This window comes from Lissotriton vulgaris, chromosome 1_1 (genome assembly GCF_964263255.1).
Source record: "Lissotriton vulgaris chromosome 1_1, aLisVul1.2, whole genome shotgun sequence".
NCBI lineage: Eukaryota > Metazoa > Chordata > Amphibia > Caudata > Salamandridae > Lissotriton > Lissotriton vulgaris.
This window is the reverse complement of record NC_141685.1, coordinates 541,927,378-541,947,583: the sequence shown is the minus strand read 5'-3', so window position 1 is coordinate 541,947,583 and position 20,206 is coordinate 541,927,378. Positions and strand designations below refer to the sequence as shown.

The window sequence follows — 20,206 nt, the reverse complement described above, 5'->3', positions numbered from 1 at the left end:
TCCGAGACCTATTTTCGAGGTCCTCTGTCATGAGTTGCGATTGGAGTAACTGGTCGCATCGAGATCGAACATCTTAGCGGAGTTCCGTGGTCAGCTTATCTTGGTCCTGATGGTGTGCCTCCAAATCCAGCACTCGGGTGCCCACAGAATCCACGTCTTTCTGGAGGGACGTCAGCTTGTCCTTCCGCAGCTGCTCTATGGATGATTTAATGTCCTGGTCAAGATCTTTATGCAACTCCGTCTTGAAGTCCTTGAACATGTCCAGGAGATCCGCTTTTGTGAAAGCCATAGTGTTGGTGAAGGCAGGAACATTTCTGTTTGAGGGATGAACAATGATTTTTAAGGGATCATGACGTTTTTACCATAGCATGCATCCAATGCATAATCAGTGGTAATTGCCTGGCAGTATGGAGACTCTATGCTTCCAAGCAGGAATGGGGAGCAGCATTCTAATGGAAGGTTTTGTCTTGTCTTTACAGAGCATGGATAACAGCAGGTGCGGTGACTGAGCTGTGCACCTTAGTATCAGTATTAGTTGCCCTAGGTATAGTTCCCCAACTCTGGATCACTTAAGTTCTTGCTCTGGGTCTGTCCAGTTACTCCGCTTAAGTGTGATGTTTTGGTTTTGTAGTGGCAGAAACTCAGCTACCAGGGCCACTTGGACAAGTTTGTAACCTTTTGTATGTTGTCTGTTTCTAATACGTATTGAATCTTCTGGAGCAACTTCATTTCTTAGTTATGAGTCTATTCTAAATATTCCTAGAATAGTGCCCTTCCTCTTTATCAGACAAAGCTGTCTATCATAGAAACGTTGATTCTTAGCAGTTTGTAGTATGTTTTATGTTCCAAATCAAGAGGACTGATAATTATTACTAGAATTACTACTGCTATGAAGATTTCGTAGTTTCGAAAATTCATGTGTTGTGATTTTGTCTGGAGCAAGGGAAGCTCTGTTACTAGTTTCACTAAGATACCTTTCCTGGGGGAGTCTAATCAATCTGGTTACTTATGTTCTTGGTATTTATCCGCTCCAGTTTCCCTTAGTGTGATGTTTAGACCTGTAGTTTTGAAGCAACAGAAGCTAATCTAGCTAGCAGGACCACTAGGAAACGTATAGGTTTGTACTGGGTAATAGGTTCTGAATTCTGAGATGTGTAACGTGGTCTGGAGTGAAAGCCGAGATAATGGACTGTGGAGCATTTGAGGTTTTTTTATTACAGTATATTCCTGTTATTCAATTCCTATTGGTATAAGATATTTCAGCTCGCCAACAGCATTATGATATGGATTCCGAGTTATGATAGGTGGTGATTTAGTCTGAAGTAGTGTAAGTTTAGCTACTAGGACATCTTGGGAGAGAGCTATTTTACAGTCCCTGTGTGATCAGCTTCTGAACTGAGAGAAGGCTGTCCAGCGTCTGGTTTTAAAAGACAAGGGAGTCCAGTTCGCAGTGTCACAAAAAGAAACCAAGACTTGACCGAATGGTGCTGGAGAGACCGGAAGCAGACCGGAAGCGTATCAGGAGAGTTTAATTTATGCCTAGCAGCTGACACACACTGACTCCTTCAACATTTGGAGAGGAGAGAGGCTGTCGCTGTGACATCCTGTTATGAGAGCACCACCCTCTCAAAGGCACTCCTGGGACTTATCAGTGTCTTGCTGCCCTGTGGACTTTCCCACTGAAGGAACCTCTTTAGGCTTGAGTGAGTTTTGTGCCTGCATAAACTGGTGCCCTTTAATGGCAAAGTAGAAAAGAGGCAAGGATTGAATTTTTACTCTCACAATGGAGTGTTACTGAATGCTGGCTTGAGAGACTCACTGGAGGAACCCAGAGAAGGTGTGCAGATAACTAAGGAGGAAGCCTGGCTGGTAGAGTTATTTCAGTGGAATGATCTCTGGAGCAGACGGAGGGAAGACTGAAAGAGATGGAGGGGCGATTGACTGAGGTGTTGCAGGAGGTGAAGGAGCCACAGACCTCAAGGATGACTGCAGTGGAGGTAATTGCAGAGCTTGACAGAAATATGGAGATGTTGGACAATCTGTGAAGAGAGTCTTAGCTATGAGTTCTGGGGGTAATTACTGAGGTTCCATTAGAATTTTTACAGTCTGTTTTGGCTCAAGTGGTATCGGTGTTAGCTCTATCGATGGCTGTGCTTCTAGGCCTAAAACCTACTGAGGTGTTCAGTGTAATGAATACAGGCTTGTGCCTACATTTTGGGGAAAACGAACATGAATTGATGTACGAGTTGCACAGAATTGCATGTGGAGAGACACAATTGTACATTAAGACATCCACAAGACAGACATGATGTTAGGGAAACAACAACTTTTCTTCTTGGACTTACACACCCGCCAGAAAATGGGCACTAATGAACATAAAGCAGGAGATTGTGACAAGAAGACTTGTTGTGTCTTTAGGGCATCAAGCAAAAGCTACCCATGAAGCATGAAGAGAAGGGATTTGTCTATTTTCTCAGGTCGAGTCAGCAAGAACCTTCCTAGGCAACCTGAGCCCTGATAAGGGATAATTATCTTACTATGGGGGCAAGGTTTGTTGGGATGTGCTTTGGACGCAGTTTGTGTTGGCATTCTTGGCATATGGACTGCTCTTCTGGGAGGAATATGTGAATACTTCTCCATCCGTGTGAATGTGGCTGTTACTTTTGTTTTTCCTCAACTTTGATTTGCCCTTATGGCTCCATGGAGCCCCAGAGCTTTTTCTTAAGTGGTTACTAGGTGGGAAATTCTTATTTGTAATGGTTATGTTTTGGTTTCCCATGGGGATGTTTCACCGGCTGTGAAGTTTGTAGGTGGGAACTTGTCTGCTGCTTTACCCAAAATTATATTTGATCATAAAAATGTAAGGTCTCATTCTTGTATGAGCGTAGAATGTACACAAATATCAGCTTTGTTCACTATTCTGTATTTAATTTTATTTGTCTTAAGGGAGAAAGTGTACTCAAGGCACTAGGGTCAAAGGACCATTACCTCCTCACGACCCTACTTGCGCTCCCTGGATGATGGTCTTGCCCACCCTGACCTTTAGGAGTCAGTGTGAACCTGATGATGAAGCATGGCACTAATAGTGTGCGTGAAGGTTATATAACAAAAAGGAATTGCATCCTTCCCCACCTATGAGCGGATGGTGTAGCACCTCACGAGAGTAGTGTCCGACTTTTCCTATTAAATAGGTGGGTTACCTATTTTGATGTGTTTTATCTAGGAACCCGATCAATATTGTGACATTATGCCCCTATACGGCTATAATCAATAAATATCCCTATAATGGCATAATACTCAGAGCCATATTTCAGTAACTCGCCTCTGCAGTCCGTGACACAGCAGAAGCTACTTCCTTAGATTCCTAGAGAGCACACCGAGTTCTTTCGACACACCAAACCCCCAGCAACCTGGGAAAGCCCTGCTTGCTTTGTTTTGATTAGTAATAGAACTCCTGCGAGCACTGTAAGAACGACCAGTTCTTAGTGACATCTTTATTGACGTCTTATGTCCAAAACTTACATCAATCTCGGCACCTTTCAGGTATAAATATACCAGCGTTGCCTTAAGCAAACACACAGTGGTGAATACTGGAGCAGAACAGCTGTCCCCTTGCAGAGAGCCCAGCAGATGCGAGAAGCCCACGGACGCTGCCCCTCCTCTTTAATGCGCTGAGAAAGACGCTGTCTTTTCTCCTGCCGAGAAAATCCAGCTCCGGTGTTTCCAGCCTACCCTTGCGGGTGACTGGGATATCGGATCCTGAGAGGGAGATACCAGACCTCCTACATTCTATTCCAGAGGTACGGTGCTGACTAAACCCTTAGAGAGAATTCTTGAATCAAACTCTTGGCAAAACCAACTTAACTTAAACTGCTACTTACTTACTCCCTCCCACGTTTTAGGCTTAGGTCAGGTACACCGGGGTAGGCGTAGTTAGAAGCACCAGTTGAGGTCGTTAGCCAATGTATATATGAATGTATATATTTTATTCATTTTAACTATCCTATGGCTAAAAAACCATATCAATGCTTTTACAGTATTATTTCGTAATACTCCTTTTACTGTACGCACTTTTCGTTATAACAAGTCTTGCAATTGTGGCAATTCATTTCTCTTGCATGAGAAGGAAGACTGCTCAATAAATAATATCTTTTATTGAAAACGCCCGTCTCTCTATTCTCTGCACCCTGGTGAAATTAAATCTGCACACCTGAGTGAAATAGCCGTCTATTGTTTCACACGACTCTAGAGATTGACTCTTATTCTGGGGAGCAAAGTTGTCATGTTTATGCGGTTGTCGGAAGCTGAATCCCTTCTTGTCTGAGCCAGGGAAGCTGATCACTTCCTATTCAGTCAAGAAAGTTTCCAGTGACCTCTGAGCTTGCTGGCGCAAACCTAAATTAAGTCTAACATAGTCAGTAGAGACCTAGAAAACCTCAGTCCTACGTCTACACTGCTGTTTATGTTATTCCAATGCGCAGGGCCTATAGGGAAAATAGGAACTACACTACAATTTGTCTGCGAGAAAGTATACTCATTCAGCGCCCCAGTACCTCTGTACACGCTTCTCCAAATAAAGACTATGCCTCCTGCCACAGCCCTGAAGACCGATTGACACCTACCTTTTGAGCAGATTGCAAATCTGACAGCTCCTGTGAGCTTTCACCCAGTCCCTTCTTGTCACTGCCAACCCCTCAATCAGACATACACCTAATTAAACATCTTAAAAGCCAAATGGGGCCCTCTTAAAGCAGAGACTGCTCCTGTCCTGGCAGTCGCACTGTCTCTCCCCAGCAGTTCTTTATGATAAAGTAGATCCTAAGCCACCTGTAAGAGCCTAGCCTATCAAAAAGACTGCTCCCTTTTTACAAGATACCTCCTTTGCATCACAACTCTCTTTCATTAGAACACATCATTGTCATACTTTTCTTTTCCAGTGAACCCATGTGGCCTCCATCATTTGCAGATTCATCCTATTCCTTACAAAACAGTTTGAATCACATGCTCACATCGGAATACTCGTTTTCGTAATTTTTGTACTTTTAATTAAAATTGTTGACCCTGTTGTGAAATCACCTGGCACATGCCTAATTGTATTTGCATCCTCTTACAAGCACTGTAATCGGTGTAATCACCGCTCTTTGCCGGTCCCTCGCCTTCGTTTGTTGGTTGTTGGCGGACATCTTTGGTTGGGGAAGGGGAAGAGGGTGCACGCGCTAGTCCTCTCTCTAGGAGGCGACTAGGGCTTAAAAGCTGCCATGTCCACGCGCAGCGGAGACGCGCAGCGGGGATGCCGGAATATCGCCGGAGTTTCGCCAGAGTCAAGCCCGTCTGTGCCCGTCCGGGCCCAGACGGGCTCAGGGCATACCACTCTGCTCATTCCATCTAGACATCTGGCCCCCCCCCATCAGGTATTCACGAGACTCTCTGCTCTCGCTTCGCGCGACTAAACTGCCTAGTTGCCATTATAATTGGGTTGAGGGTACTGCTTTTAAACACTGTCTTGGGTGTCCTGTGTCTAATAACTGTGTGGCTTTAAACTCACTTACTATGGCTCTGCTTAATTGCAGATCACTGCCTTGTCACGCGATAGAAATACACTCCCTCCTTTTGGACCACTGTCTGGATGTGTTATTCCTGATGGAAACGTGGTTGACCGCGTGTTCAGGTCCCGATATTGTCAATGCTCTCCCACCGGGTTACCTCATTTTCCATCTTGATAGGCCGGATGGGAGAGGGGGTGGAGTGGCCATCGTGTATAGAGATACTTTCGTGTGCAAAGCTGTGGACTGCGGTATTACCAACACTGAAAGCTGTCATTTCTCCCTTGGCATATCTTCTTCCGTTTCCATCTCCGGCCTCCTTTTGTATCGCCCTCCTGCTGCGCTGGGGAATTTTGTGGACTCTATTATTGAGGCCATCATTCCATTAGCCGCTGCCTCATGCAACTTTGTACTTCTTGGGGATTTTAATCTTCACTTTGATGACCCCAATGACGTGGTGGCAAGAGATTTATTGAGCTCATTTGATGCTCTCGATCTTCACCTCGCTCATTTGGGAGCCACTCATAACAGAGGTCATCAGCTTGACGCTGTTTTTGCTAATACTGCCAACCTGCAAGCCCTCCAGATGCTGGCCCTTCCCTGGACGGATCACCATCTTATTCCTTTCAGCTGGTTGTTGAAGAACCGGGGAGATCCCGTGCCTAGACAATACACTGTGGAACGACTCTGGTCGAAGCTGCCGGTTGACAGTTGGGTTGAAGAGCTAGCGATAACTCGTCCTGACCCTGTAGATGACCCCAATATTGCTGATCAACACCTGGCTAATTGGCTTACTAACTCCCTTGATCTACTGATTCCTAAAAAAAGGAGGCTTATCAGGGAGAGAAGAACTGCTTCTGCCCCCTGGTATACTCCGGAACTTAGGAATTGCAGAACTTCTTGCAAAAGGCTTGAACGTGCCTGGAGGAGAGAGCAGACGGAAGAAAGCCGGGCTAATTATAAAAGAGAGATGAGAAAATACAAAAGTGCACTGAAGGATGTCAAAAAGATTTTCTTTAGTGATAAGATTGAGAGGGCAAGTAACTCTCCAAGAGAATCGTTTAAAATTTTTAAAGAACTCTTGAAAGCCCCGGTCCCCCCAGTCGTGCACGTTAATCCTAAAGACAAATGTGAAGAACTGGCTAGTTTCTTCCATTCTAAAATAGATACAATCCTATCCTCTCTGCCCGCTATGCCTCACATCTCTGAGCCGGCTACTGGTCCAATAAGCTGCCCGACCGAACTTGTCTCTTTTGGCCCCTTCTCGGAGGAGGAGGTTACAAAGGTCTTGGTGGAGATGAAGAGTGGATCTCCGAGTGATCCAGTGCCTATGAAACATCTTAAACTTGTGGCTAATACTCTGTCAGCTCCGCTCACTGACCTTATCAACCTCTCTCTCTCTCGTGGCATAGTCCCTCAGAGATGGAAAAGGGCAGTAGTAAAAGCCTTACTGAAAAAACCAGGCTTGGATCCCGCCAATCTGACCAACTTCAGGCCTATCTCGCTTCTGCCGGGGTTTTCTAAAATCGCCGAGAAGCTGGTTAACCGTCAGCTCTCTTACTATCTTGAGTCCAACCACCTGTTGGGAGACTCCCAGACTGGTTTCCGTCCCGGCCAAGGAACGGACACAGCCCTGCTGGCGGTAGTGGAGGAAGCAAGGAGCACTCTTGACACTGGAGGATCAGTGGCAGTGATCCTCCTGGACTTGAGTGCTGCCTTTGACACCGTGAGTCATCAGGTGCTCCTCCAACGCCTGTCAGAGGTAGGTGTCTCAGGGACGGCCCTGAAATGGTTGGGATCTTTTCTCTCCAACCGTTTCTACCAAGTCTGGGAAGGGGCAGAGCAGTCTTCCCTATTCCCTCTTCAATGTGGAGTCCCTCAGGGCTCATCGTTGAGCCCTACTTTGTTCAATGCATATATGACTCCACTTGAAAGAGTGGTAGCCCCTTCGGGGTTGAAGATCATCAGCTATGCTGATGATACTCAGCTGGTGGTGGGCCTCACTCAGCTGGCGGAACAACCCAACTTGTTGCATGACTGCCTGGCTAATGTCTACCAATGGATGTCCAACTCGGCTCTTAAGCTCAATGGAGGAAAAACTGAGTTGATGCTCTTGGGCAACTCCAGTCCCTCCATCATTGCCAGCTGCTGGCCCCGGTCTCTTGGCGACCCTCCATCTCCCAAGAAGGAGATCAAGTCCTTGGGAGTATGGTTGGAGGAAGATCTGTCCTTCAGGACCCACGCCAGAAAGACCGCGGGGGTTTGCTTCGGTCTTCTGAAGTCAGCCCGAAAGGTACTCCCACTGCTTCCGGATCCAGCTAAGAAGCTTTTGATGCGTGGTTTAATCCTTTCAAGGCTTGACTTTGGTAATGCCCTGTTTCTTGGTGCCCCTGAAGCCACCTTTAAAACCCTCCAACAGGTGCAAAATGCAGCTGCCAGAGTTTTGATGGAGATCCCTAGAAGGCAGTCCGCTGCCCCGGCCCTAAAAGCACTTCACTGGCTCCCTGTTAAGGAGCGGGTGAAATTCAAGGCGTTGTGTACGGCCCATAAAATTCTACATGGCAAAGGCCCCCCCATCCTTTTTAATATGGCCCGTCCCTATAAACCTCCACGCCTTTTGCGCTCAGACCAGCAACATCTTTTGCAATCTGCGAGAGTCAGGAGAGCTCGGACTGGGGGCAGGCGTTTCTCGGTACAGGTGGCATCTCTGTGGAACTCTCTGCCCCTTAAGATTCGCTCAGAGCACAAGATCCTAATAGTTAGGAAACTTCTTAAAACCTACTTGTTTCCACAGTAGTGAGTTATCGAGTTCCTCCTTCTTTGGTCTGTTGCGCCGGGATGCCCCCGGGTAAGCTGAGCGCATTACAAATTTCATATAATAATAATAATAATAATAATAATAATACAAGGTCTCCACTCCACAGGGGTTGGGGGTGGTGGGAAGGTCCAAGTGGGGGAAGCAATGGGGAAAAGCACACAGGTGTGCGCAAGAGGGAGGGGGCAGGGAGAAGCAGTTGGGCAGCAGAGAAGAACCCAGAGTGCAGGGGGAGAGACATAAACAAGGAAGACTGCACAAAAACACACACTGTAATAGAGTGCTTGATACTAAAGAAAAAAGTAGTGCTTGAAACGAAAGTAGTAGAAGCAGCGATGCCAGCCAGTCAAAAAGACTATAAAGAAGCAATGCTCCTTGGAAGGGAAAACCACAAGACTGACAAGATGGAATATGCACATGACATGTCTAGTATGCTCAGCCTAAAAATTCCTCTCACCCTCATAGACCTCTCTCCAGGCATCCACTAACCCTGGAACATAACTATAAGTGGTGCAGCCGCTCCAAGCCCCAGGTGCCAGGGTGGGCCCCAACATGCTGCAGTATACAAGCTGCAGTCATTTATAAGTAGCCAAAGTTTCAATATTATGTTCCAACCACATACCCGGCACGTTGCTCAGTGATAATACATCTGGGGTGGGGGAAGGAGCCTTGGCTCTCACTGAGTGCTAAACAGACTTCAGGAAGGCAGAGACAAGCTTGCTTTACGTAGTTGTCATGATCTGACCTTCTTTATAATTGAAGAAAAACCGTGTCTGAAGCAGGCATAGCTACGTCTCTGAGAGACCACCTGCAGGTGTCCTACACAGAGAGGGCAGGCAGTCGTGTGTACGTGCAGCTGAGGGATGCAACACATGCAGTACTAGTAAGAGATAGATGGCATGGCCCAGGGTTGGGCACATGCACAAAAACCAGTGGCATTCCTAGAAGTGAATTTTAAGGGGGCACACTCTGGGCCACAAATAAAAATACTGAAGTCATATATGTTGGCTTAAAATGTTTAAATACGGCTTTGTAAATGTGTATATTTTATGGTTTAAATTTCTTTATTGAGTTTGCAACACACAAATAAAACCACGTATGTTTCACTATCCATAAACAGTGCTGCGGCACATATGACACAAAAAAGCTAACCAAAGGCGCATATTTGACAGTGGGCTCATATCTGGCTATTGTCACATACTTGAGGTAACATTTAACAAAAGAAAAAAAAAGATAAAACCCCCTTAAACGCCCCCCTCCCCAAACTCCTCCCTCCACCCCCTCCCCTATGTTCCATGTCCACTACCCGAGCCATGCTAAACCATAAGTGACCTCCCTCGTCAGACCATCAGCTGTGAGTCGGTGAGGCGTAGCAGCCTGAGGTATCGGGGACATGTGACCTCACTGAATTCAGGACCTAAGAGTGACAGAAAGGGTTGCCACAACTCATTATATCTGGATCCCTCCCCCGCCACAGACGATATAACCAGCCTGTAAATGTAGGGGTGTTAGAAGTACGCAAGTATGTTTTGTGTCGCTGACCCCAGCGCAATCGCTATCTGTCTGCCTCTGCAAGATAGTAGTGGGTAAGTCAGGGTATTGGGAAGACCCAGCAGGATATATGCTGGAAAGCGTGGGATCTCGGTCTCGAAATGCTTGTCCACCTCGTCTAACACATGGGTCCAATAGGGCTGAAGATAGTCACACTGCCATAACAGGTGCACTAAGGTGCCTACTTGGCCACAGCCACGCCAACATGTCGCCTCCCGAGTGCTGTCCATCGTATTTAAACGCTCCGGAGTATAATACCAGTATGTCACAACCTTCGTGAGAGTTTCAGTAAGCCCCATGTGGTACGCGGAGTGTCAGGCCCTGTAGTATATCCCTTCCCACTCTTTATGGCTGAGTGTCCTGCCTAGGTCCCTCTCCCACCGCACTTTGCTGGGATTATATATGTGTTTATGCTTGACCTGTAGCATCTTATATAAATCAGGGATGAGCTTTTTATCTGACGTACGTGTAATGAGCCATCTTTCGTAAGGGGGAAGGTGACTATCTGCCTCGGAGAGGAACTGGGTTTGAAGCGCCCAATGCCTGACTTGTAGATATCTAAGCCTCTCCGTCTCCGGGAACCATATTCCTGCTTAAATTAGGAAAACGGAATGACCCCGTCCGCATCATACATGTGATACAAGAAGCGGCATCCAGCATGCCTCCAGCTGGCAAAGGCAACTGTATCCAGACGGGGAGTGAAATCAGGGTTGTCTATTAATGGGGTGAGCGGAGACGGGAAGGTTGTGAGTTTGTGTTTAATATTAGTAGTGTCCCACACTTCCAGGGGAACCTGTGTAATATACGAGGCATATAAATTAGAGGGCCTTTGGAACTTGCATAAGGGAATGTTGGGACATTAGTGTTGCAAACTTGCAAACATGAGATAATAACTCACAATCAGATGCTATTAAAACCACAGTATTTTTTAGGCTTGCCTGGTGTTAGCAGCGCATGCGCTGCTCTCGCCATGCGGGCTTCTTGGAATCAATATGGTTTGTGAAGTTGACATTCGGCTCCAGCCGTAATTTTCCTTAGTGTGTGTCATTTGACGTCACCAATTATGCTAAACGGGGTGGAAGGATTGTCCGGGAGGCTTTTTAGTCCCTCCTGGTTATCACCCTGTCCACTTTTGCCCCCCCCCCCCCCCCCCCCCGGGACTGGAACTTTTACAGGCGGATTTACACACTCTCCTTTAAAGGACAGTAAGCACTCTTTTCTTTTCATTTGCAGCACTGTCCCCACGCTCATAATGGCCGCTCGGACAGCCTCTCCTGCTCCAGCTCCCCACCCCTCATTGTTCCTCCATCCGCTTGCTTTCCTGACCTGTTCGTCCTGACACACACTATTACTCCCCTAACCGTCGGTGCGGCCACCTCCTCCCGGAGTCTCTAATTCTGATTCATGTAACTTCAGATATGATGTGTAACGTGTCCCATTTTCCACTGTTGCATGGAAACGCAACGTGTGTATATTCAGTACTTAAACGTACATTACCGATTTTGTTGCACGAAGTGTGCACAGCTTAGCAAAAGATAGATGTGACAAAACCTGTGACGTGCTAACGGACTTCATTTTCCAAACATGGGCATTCCCTATTCTCATCTTAAAAAGCTCACAGCTACACAGGCATTATTTTAAAGCCCCTCCACACCAGGGTTTCTAGGGGAGGGAGCGTGGTGTGCCGCAAATGAGGAGGAAAGCAGCATTTTTTAGGTCTCGCCTGGCAAATACTTTGAGATTCTTTGTGGGTCTCTTCTCCCAGCTGACTGTTTCAATCTAGTTTCACCCCGATGACCTCGGTGTTCAGTAAGATGTGGCTGACTTAAGAGTTGGGAATCCCAGTTCGAGTCTCAGCGTGGGCGCATCATCCTGTGATTGTGGGCAAGTCACTTAATCTCTCCGTCACTACCAAAACCAGCATTTGCAATGCAATAGGTCTCGCATTTACGCAAGTTTAAGTTATTGGCATTATAAATGACGCCTTTTATTTATGTTTTAAAAACAAGAACAAAAATAAAAGGCATTGTTATTTGCAATGTCAATAGCTCAAACACACGTAAATGCGAGACCTATTGCATTGCAAACGCTTGTTTCTTTAGAGAGGCTTCCTGAGGGAACTTGACTATTTGCTGGTACAAGCCAGGCCAATTCGGGGGTTGTTCCAGGACTTTGAGAGTGGTGCAGAGAAGTGTCCCTCAGCTCAACACTACTAATCATTCCTGGGCAACAGATATTTCTTGATGAGATAGGTATGGTGTGCAATCCATCTTAAACTCAATTTACAGGACTTGCGTTTTTCTACTTCAGCTAAATTTTAGCATAGCCCTTACAAGTAGCTAAAGGGAGTTAGAATGTTAGGAACTTGCTAACGGCATTAGTAATGTTCACGTCATTTTCGCTGGCCATGTCATGCATTGCTGCATTTATTGTTGCATTTTGTGCGATTATCATTCATATTTTATGCACTAGTCTTGGATTTTAGGAATTAACATTTTATTTTGTATTTCTTATTGCTAATTAGAGTGTGTTATTCATTTCCCGAAAGAAGATTTGAAGTTCTGCTGTGTCTTGAACTCATCAGAAAGCGGTCTGTAAAAAACTGGAGAGACTCTGGAGAGTAAACTACGGTCCGGAAGAAAAAGCTAGGTATAAGGAAGCTTCTAAACAATTCCGGAAAGCTATTAGGAAAAGCAAAAAGCGCTTCTATGCGGACTCAATTTTTCAGGCAGAACAGTCCAGCAAACAAGTCTTTAAAGTGGTACAGTCGTTTTTTAAGCCAAAATGCATTGAAAGAGAGGTTGTACCCACAGCTACGCTATGTGAGCAAATTTCTGAGTATTTTGATCATAAAATTAAAAAAGTGTGCGACTCTTTTGGTCCAATAACAAAAACAGTGAAGCAGGACATAGCGAATAAAGGCGAGCTAGAAGAGACTTTTACCCAGTTCATGCATATTCCACTGAATGAGGTAAGGCAAGAACTTAGCCGATGCAAATCCGGCTCCCCTGACGACCCTTGCCCAGCTAAACTATGGAGTGCCATTGCAGACTCGGTAGCCCCGATACTTCAATGTATTTGGAATTCTTCCATTGCTTCGGGCATTTTCCCGGACGTCTGGAAGCATGCTACTCTTCTACCCCTAAAGAAGAAACCCAATGGGGACCCAGATGACCTTACGAATCTCCGCCCAATATCCCTACTAGCTGCCCCGGGAAAAATGCTGGAAAAAATTATACAGCGACAATTGAGTAAATTTGTGGAAACCAATAACATCCTACATGAAACTCAATCGGGTTTCCGTCCCGGTTTCAGCACAGAAACAGCGCTCATAGAGGTAGCCGAGTCAGTGAGGTGGTCGATGGATGCAGGAGACTCAGCAATGCTGGTACTCCTGGATCTGTCGGCCGCCTTCGACACGGTGGACCACGCCAGCCTACTCAGCCGGCTCGCAGAGATAGGCATTCAGGACAGAGCACTAGGGTGGATAAACTCCTACCTATCACTTAGAACGCAGAAGGTAGCACTTGGGACGTTCTCTTCCACACCCAAAATTCTTGGCTGTGGAGTCCCGCAGGGATCGGCCCTCAGCCCCCTTCTGTTCAACATCTACCTGGCTCCTCTTTTCACGTTAATTGCCAACTGGGGTGTCAAGGCAATTTCATATGCCGACGACACCCAGTTGGTATTTCCGTACTCGGAGATGACGCATGATTCTTTCTCAAATTTCAAAGGCTGTCTCCAGGATATAGCACACTGGATGAACACTAATAAATTAAAACTGAATGCCAATAAAACTGAAGTCATCTTCTTCAGCAAGGGTCCCCCCCCCGCCCCTGAACTCTGGTGGCCCACGGAGATGGGCCCGCCCCCTTCACCAAGTCACTCGGCAAAAAATCTTGGAGTGAGATGGGATGATAACATGTCCTTTTCATCCCATGTCCAACAAGTGGCCGGATGCTGTCTTAGCAAGCTGAGAAACCTCCGAAAAATCCTAAGGCTCTTACCGGAGAGTTGTAGAAAAACGGTTGTCCACGAGACTGTCACCTCACGGCTGGACTATGCCAATGGTTTATACCTGGGCCTCCCAAAATACTTGACTCACAGGCTTCAGGTAGTTCAAAATGCGGCTGCGAGACTGTTACTGCGAATCCCTTTCAAGCAGCCAGTCTCTCCGCATCTTCGAACCCTGCATTGGCTACCAGTAGCCAACAGGATAAAATTCAAAGCTTTGACGCTTGCGTTCAGATCTCTGTATGGCTCCTGCCCACAATACCTGAAAAACCGCCTTCCTAGATACTTTCAAAGCCGTGCACTACGATCCAATGACCGTGTCCAACTGGTCATCCCGCGGGCAAAAAAGGCCCGGCTAGGCGGTCGGACCTTTTCAGCCAACGTCTCCGTTCTATGGAACTCCCTGCCACAAGTTATCCAACAGGCCCCCTCCGAACCCTGCTTTAGGAAATTGCTAAAGACCTGGCTTTTCACCCAGCCACGCTAGCTCTCCTATTTTTATGCCTAAGGTTATCAGTGATCTACTAGCGCCGGGACACCTCCTCGCGAGGTAGCTGTTCGCGCTGTATAAAATCCAGTATTATTATCTAGAGGGATTAATCATGACCAGAAAACACAATCCCCACAGTGTTGCTTAGTGAGTCACGTACGGATAACAGTCCAACTGGATGTCTAATTTGTGTTGGTGCACTGAACTAAGTCCTTGCACCAGGACGAGAAATCAGACCTCTGCAGCACTGGGTGAATTACAGATTGTGCCAATGGCCCATTGCCCCTTTGCTACATCAAGGGCAGAAAAGCATCCAAAATATGACATTCAATGAATGATTTGGCATACAATAATGCAACGTGGAACAACTTTTACCCAGATCATTTGAATTACCTGGTTGTTCGGCTTCGTTGACAAGCATTTTCCAAAAAAAAGTGTTTCCTTTACACAAAGGCTGTCACATGCGGATCCATCAATGATTCCCTTTTTATATTTTTCACACTAAAATGAAATGAAAAATAAAATTAACCCAACACAGATAATATTCTGTAATGCAAGAAACGACACATTTATTAAAGAATTCAAAGTTTTGTCATATAGAAGTTGTTTTCCTAACACCTATGCAAAGTCTACATTGTAGGCCAAAAGATTGTACAGGGGGAAATACAGCAAAAAGAAAACACTCATGGCCCTACGCTGCTAGACCTGGACTTGTTTAATTTGCTCTAAGTGTATGTGGATAAATAAAACATCGTTAATGCTTGGGTGGTCCTCCACATTTTCTCTACCCAGAGGACTGCACTCAAACTGGGTCACACAGTTGATAGAGGTCACTTCCTGTTGCAGAATGACTAAGACTAGGTCAGGACAAACATCTATCCGGTTGCACTCTAATCTCCCATATTTTGGGACTCGCTCCCAAACATTTTGGTTGTTCTGGATTCGAGGTAGATTATAAAAGTACCATGTTATATAGAATGCCACCTTTCCTTTCCATAAATCCCTTTACAATCCTAGGTTTTAATTTGTGTTGTTTCTGTAATTGATGTTGTTATAAAAGGCTTCAAGGAAAGTGCATTTTTAACAGAATTTAAGTCAACTGATACAGCATTGATAGCAATATGGAGGCCAAATCATAATGATCAACTAATACTGTTGTGCGACAGGACAAGTACAATCATACAAATTATGGATTAGCAACAATCACTTAATAACGTCTTTTCATGTCTTCAGGTTGCAACCATAGACAAATACTAAAGCTGAAACTGTGAATGTGCAGCACAGCTTCTATATCAAACTCAGAAAGTGGCTCAAGACATTGTCGAATCCACTTTACATAGCCCTTCTTTTGTAACTCACCAAATGATTTTTTAAAGTTTTTTTTTTTTTTAGTATTATATACTTACATTTATTTCCATTGTAGACTATGGGGACAGAACCATGATCCGCTAGAGTTAAAACCCCTCCCCTTCCTCGATAATGGTAGTGAATAGGGTATTCCATTCTGAACATCTGCATACATGGTGTATTCCATGACGATTTTCATAGATACTTGTTTTTGTAACAAAATCAAGGATGCAAGGGATTACATTTCGGCAGTGAGATAAAATGACATTGAGGGGACCTCTCGACTAATAGTGGAGTTGCATTCCCGTGTGAAGCCACTGAACAGATGTGGTTTCCCTTAGGCCAGGAACGAGCAGCTGCGAACACAATGCAGGGGCTGGGGCTGGGGCTGGGTTGTATTGGTGATTTGTTTTTAGGATGACGTGCTCCGCTGTTGGGAGCAGGTGAGTACGCAGGGTGGCACACATACTGTTCTGGCTCAGTTTCACTAGTACAGGGTGCGCCACTTGATGCACGAATTGCCGGCAGGGGTGGAACCACTGGAGAGGCCCACGTTCATCTACCTACTCCAGGCGATATCTGGGGGCCCTATCAGGTGTTTCTTGAATAAGCAAGATACTTGACAGGCAGATCTAACAGAATGACCCCAGGCTAGTGCTGGGTTCCCCCTTGCCCGCAAGTTTGATGTCCCTGCCTTATTGTAGAGTAGGAAGCACAATTTCAAACTTTAAAAAAAGAATTCTGCATCCACACAGTTAAACCCCGATGCAGTTTTTAACCGCTACTGTGCAGTGAGAAACAGTGGAAAGAATATTTTATTTTGTGTCTGTGTGTTTTTTTTTGCATTTTATATAGCTCGAACTCGACGCGAAGGTATTGGAGCACTTTACGTGAGCATCAGTTAGGTGTCTGGAGAATGTGTGACGTCACTTCATACATACAGCAAACTTTCATTTATGTGGCTAACATTAGTACATTGACGGTAATCTCACACATATCCATATTTGCTTTAACTTCCTTTAGATTAGTAATTAATTGAGTTGATGCCTTTAAAATGCAGCAAGCCTTCTCAGTACCCGTCTGGTAACTGCTGTATCCAGACCCAGTAGACCGACCAGCTATGTTTACATGTTTTTGTTAAGGATTCCTGCTGAGCCCAGAATGCCCCCCAGTTTTCATGTCATGGATTCGTTCATAGTAGTTTTGGATATGGAGTGATGAGTCTGTGGTGGGGAAGGGGAGAGGCAGGCCTAGAATTCCTCCTAGAACCTGTGACCGGTCTCGGTGGGTGAGATCTAGGATAGGTTATTTGCACCAAATGATTAAGAGGGGAGTGGTATATGTTATATGTAATTAACAAATAAGTTAAAACCCACTACCAGCTCTCATCTTCCCAGCACAAATGCTGAATTAAAAACTCATTGCCAAATTCTCAAAACATGCAGGAGGCGAAAACGTTCAATGCGTGCATGAACCCAAATGGGAAAAGTTGCATTAAGTGCATGAAACCAAGCGGGAAAAGGGCACTGTCCGATTGAGCCCAAATTAAAATTACACATATCCAAAATGGGCTGTGGGTGTGCAACCCACAAATGCCAAGGGTCAAAATGTGCAATTGGAGGTGATGCAAAAAAAAGTTAAGAAGATGAATATCTTGCTACATTCCTTATTATAAGGGATGAAGCAAAAATGTGGGCCTGGGCACAACTCCTGCTGGGTTCAGGGAATGCCCACTCGGGTGGTGGGGGGAGAAATGACACACCCTGGTTTCCACTGCACATAGCTTACACGTGCAGTGGAAGACTGTAGTATACACACGGACCTCTAAATATATGGGTAGATATATAGTCAGGTCAAGAAATGCTTCATTCTATTATAAAATGTAACCATAAAAGTAAAAATACAAAAATAACACAATTACAAGTTAAACAAGCATTGGCCGCGCGGCAGCGAAAGTGATCGCGGGCTATAAGGGTGCCCACGAGCGATGCACTTAATGACCCATGACGGAGGAAAGCCAGATGGCGGCTGCAATCGCGTAACCGCAAGCTTGAGGCCAGCTAAAGCGTGTGGTAGCACTATGAAAACCCACTTACTAAATGTCTTGCAGAGCAGCTCATGCACTGGTTTAGCCGAGACCTAAAAAGAAGTGGGGGGACGCTGACGTCACAACAGGAAGTGATGTCACAAAAGGTGGCTTGCACCATCAGACTCATTGCCTCCCCTTCCTCACCCCTTAGATGCGATTGCATCAGAGAAGCCAGCGCATGAGCAGCGTTCTGAATGGGCTCCGAACTCGCCCCAGAGAGGCCAAAGAGTGGATGTGTGGCTCCATTTGCTCCAGTTATCGAGGTCACGGTAAAATAAGTGGGGGGACACCATCCACCCGTGTGGTACCCCGACTCGAGCCCTGCCAGCACGCCATATTGTGCCCTGCGATTGTGCCAGTAATTCTGAAAGAACCTCGTTCTTGGCACAGTGCGCAGGCCCTCAGTGCCCGGCAGAAGGCATAAAATGCTCCTTGGCCACCGCGTTCGTGAAGCACTCATCGTGCACAGGACCAGTCACTAACAGGTGGGTTTCCTCTTTATTATAGCCATATTACCTCTTTTAGCAAGTTTAATACTTGAAGGCTACTCGTGGGAACGTTATTGTCCCTTCACAAGTTTTTTCTGAGGTAGGCATGGTGTGCGGAGTTGACTGCCAACTGCTGGATGGCACGGCTCTCCAAGTCAGCAAAAGCACGTTGCTCCTTCAGGGATCCGCGAGCTTTAAAGAGAAGCTGTCAGAAACTCCTTACATGCGGATTGCGGACCCGTTATTTTACCTCGCTGGGCCTAAGGTGCGATGCGCTTCTGTGTTCAGGGTCTCTATGGACATGGTGCTAAAAGCACATGACTTTAATGCCGCTTTTATTGTCGAAACATAGTAATCAATACTTTGTCAGTGCCAATAAACGCTTATGGGGACACGCACCCAAGCCCTACTCAAGTATTCCAAGGACATACAAGTGTCTCGGGAGCGCCCCTTCTGGCTATGAACACCGCTAACTGCACTTGCTAAAATACTTACCATGCAGGATGAACAGACCTTCTTCATGGGGGAAGGACAAGTCCAATATTTTCCTTTGGATGATGACTTCTGTGATGCTGTGGACCTATCCATCCACAATGTGGTGTCATATGCCTTTGAGCCCTTTGTGAGGCGACTGGAATGACTGGCAGCTTCCTGCCCTATATCCCTCTGTGAGAGGGATTGTTTATACGCCCCTTTGAACGCTCCACCTCTGGTCCCTCTTCCTCACCCACAACCTGGTAGGGCTAAGGCTAACGTGAGAACACTAGGGATGAGGACGATTTAGCAAGGCAAGCCTTTCTGGCCAAGGAGACTTCCCTTATGCCCAATATATCTCTGTGAGGGAGCTGCACCCCACCTCCATTAACAGATCTGAATGGTGAGGACTCCCAAGCAAGGTTTGATGTGGATGGAGAGCAATCCAGGCCTTGGCACCTCTCCTTGAGGGATTCTCCTCCAGCCTCCACCAATTCTGCTTTGCCCGATGATATGCTGGATCCTGATAAATTGATATACCCGAAGTCCAATGAATGGGTCCAAGCTCCAAAAGTGGCCACCTATGTGGCGAGTTGACTCAGGAAGTCTCTTGACAAAGAGGTCCAGAACCTCCTTCAAGCAGGGTGCCCCCGCCGTTTGTTAGAAGGCAAAGTCACACTCACACCTGACCTAGATTCCAAAATAGCGACCTTTCTAGCCAAATATATGTGATACCCCAGAAAGGGTAATCAATTTGTCCTGGAAAGCATGCTAGGACAAGCTCCTGGATGTGACAGGGCCTTTAACAAAGATGGTGGACATGGTGACGGACGCCAAGGCTTCTGGGACCCTCATTTCACCTGAAATCCTTTCCAAATGGGCCCAGCGGGCATTCATACTTCTGGATAATGCTAACTGCGCCATGTCAACAGAGTGCCGCAGGTCTTTCTTAATTAAGGTGGATCCTAAGCTGCGGGATCTAACACCATCAGACGCAGGTGAGGTGGCTCTCCGGAGACCCCCTTTATTAAAGAACTAGGGAAATTAATCTCTGTGTTAAATGCCCTGGATAAAGCGCAGGCCTCCATTTAGTGCATATCTACCCCATAGGTTTTCATCCAGGTCTGCCGTGGTCGAGGTACACAGCCGCCTTGCGTCACAGTCCTCCTTCAGAAGCCAAGACAGATGGGCACAGTGGCAAGACTCCATTCGCTTTGAGGATTCTATCCCTCCAGAGGTGGTTCCCGCCTCTGTGGTTCAAGAGGTGCTCGCAGAGAGTTATCCCAAGGAAATTCTAACAGTGAGTCAAAAATTTTCATCTCACATGGCGGTCGGGCAGGTGAGCCCAGGTCTTGGGCAACTGGCGGGAAATCACCTCAGACGCAAGTGTATTGC

The 20,206-nt window shown here is 46.2% G+C and overlaps 1 protein-coding gene across 2 annotated transcripts in view; it reads right to left on the bottom strand.

The window, feature by feature from the left end:
• Nucleotides 1-20,206, bottom strand: part of DIPK1A (divergent protein kinase domain 1A) — a 453,960-nt gene that overhangs the window by 133,684 nt on the left and 300,070 nt on the right. For both annotated transcript variants that reach the window (XM_086953925.1, XM_086953926.1), the window contains one exon: nt 14,807-14,914. In XM_086953925.1, the coding sequence (XP_086810051.1) occupies nt 14,807-14,914 (108 nt within the window). The remainder of the gene's footprint in view (nt 1-14,806; nt 14,915-20,206) is intronic.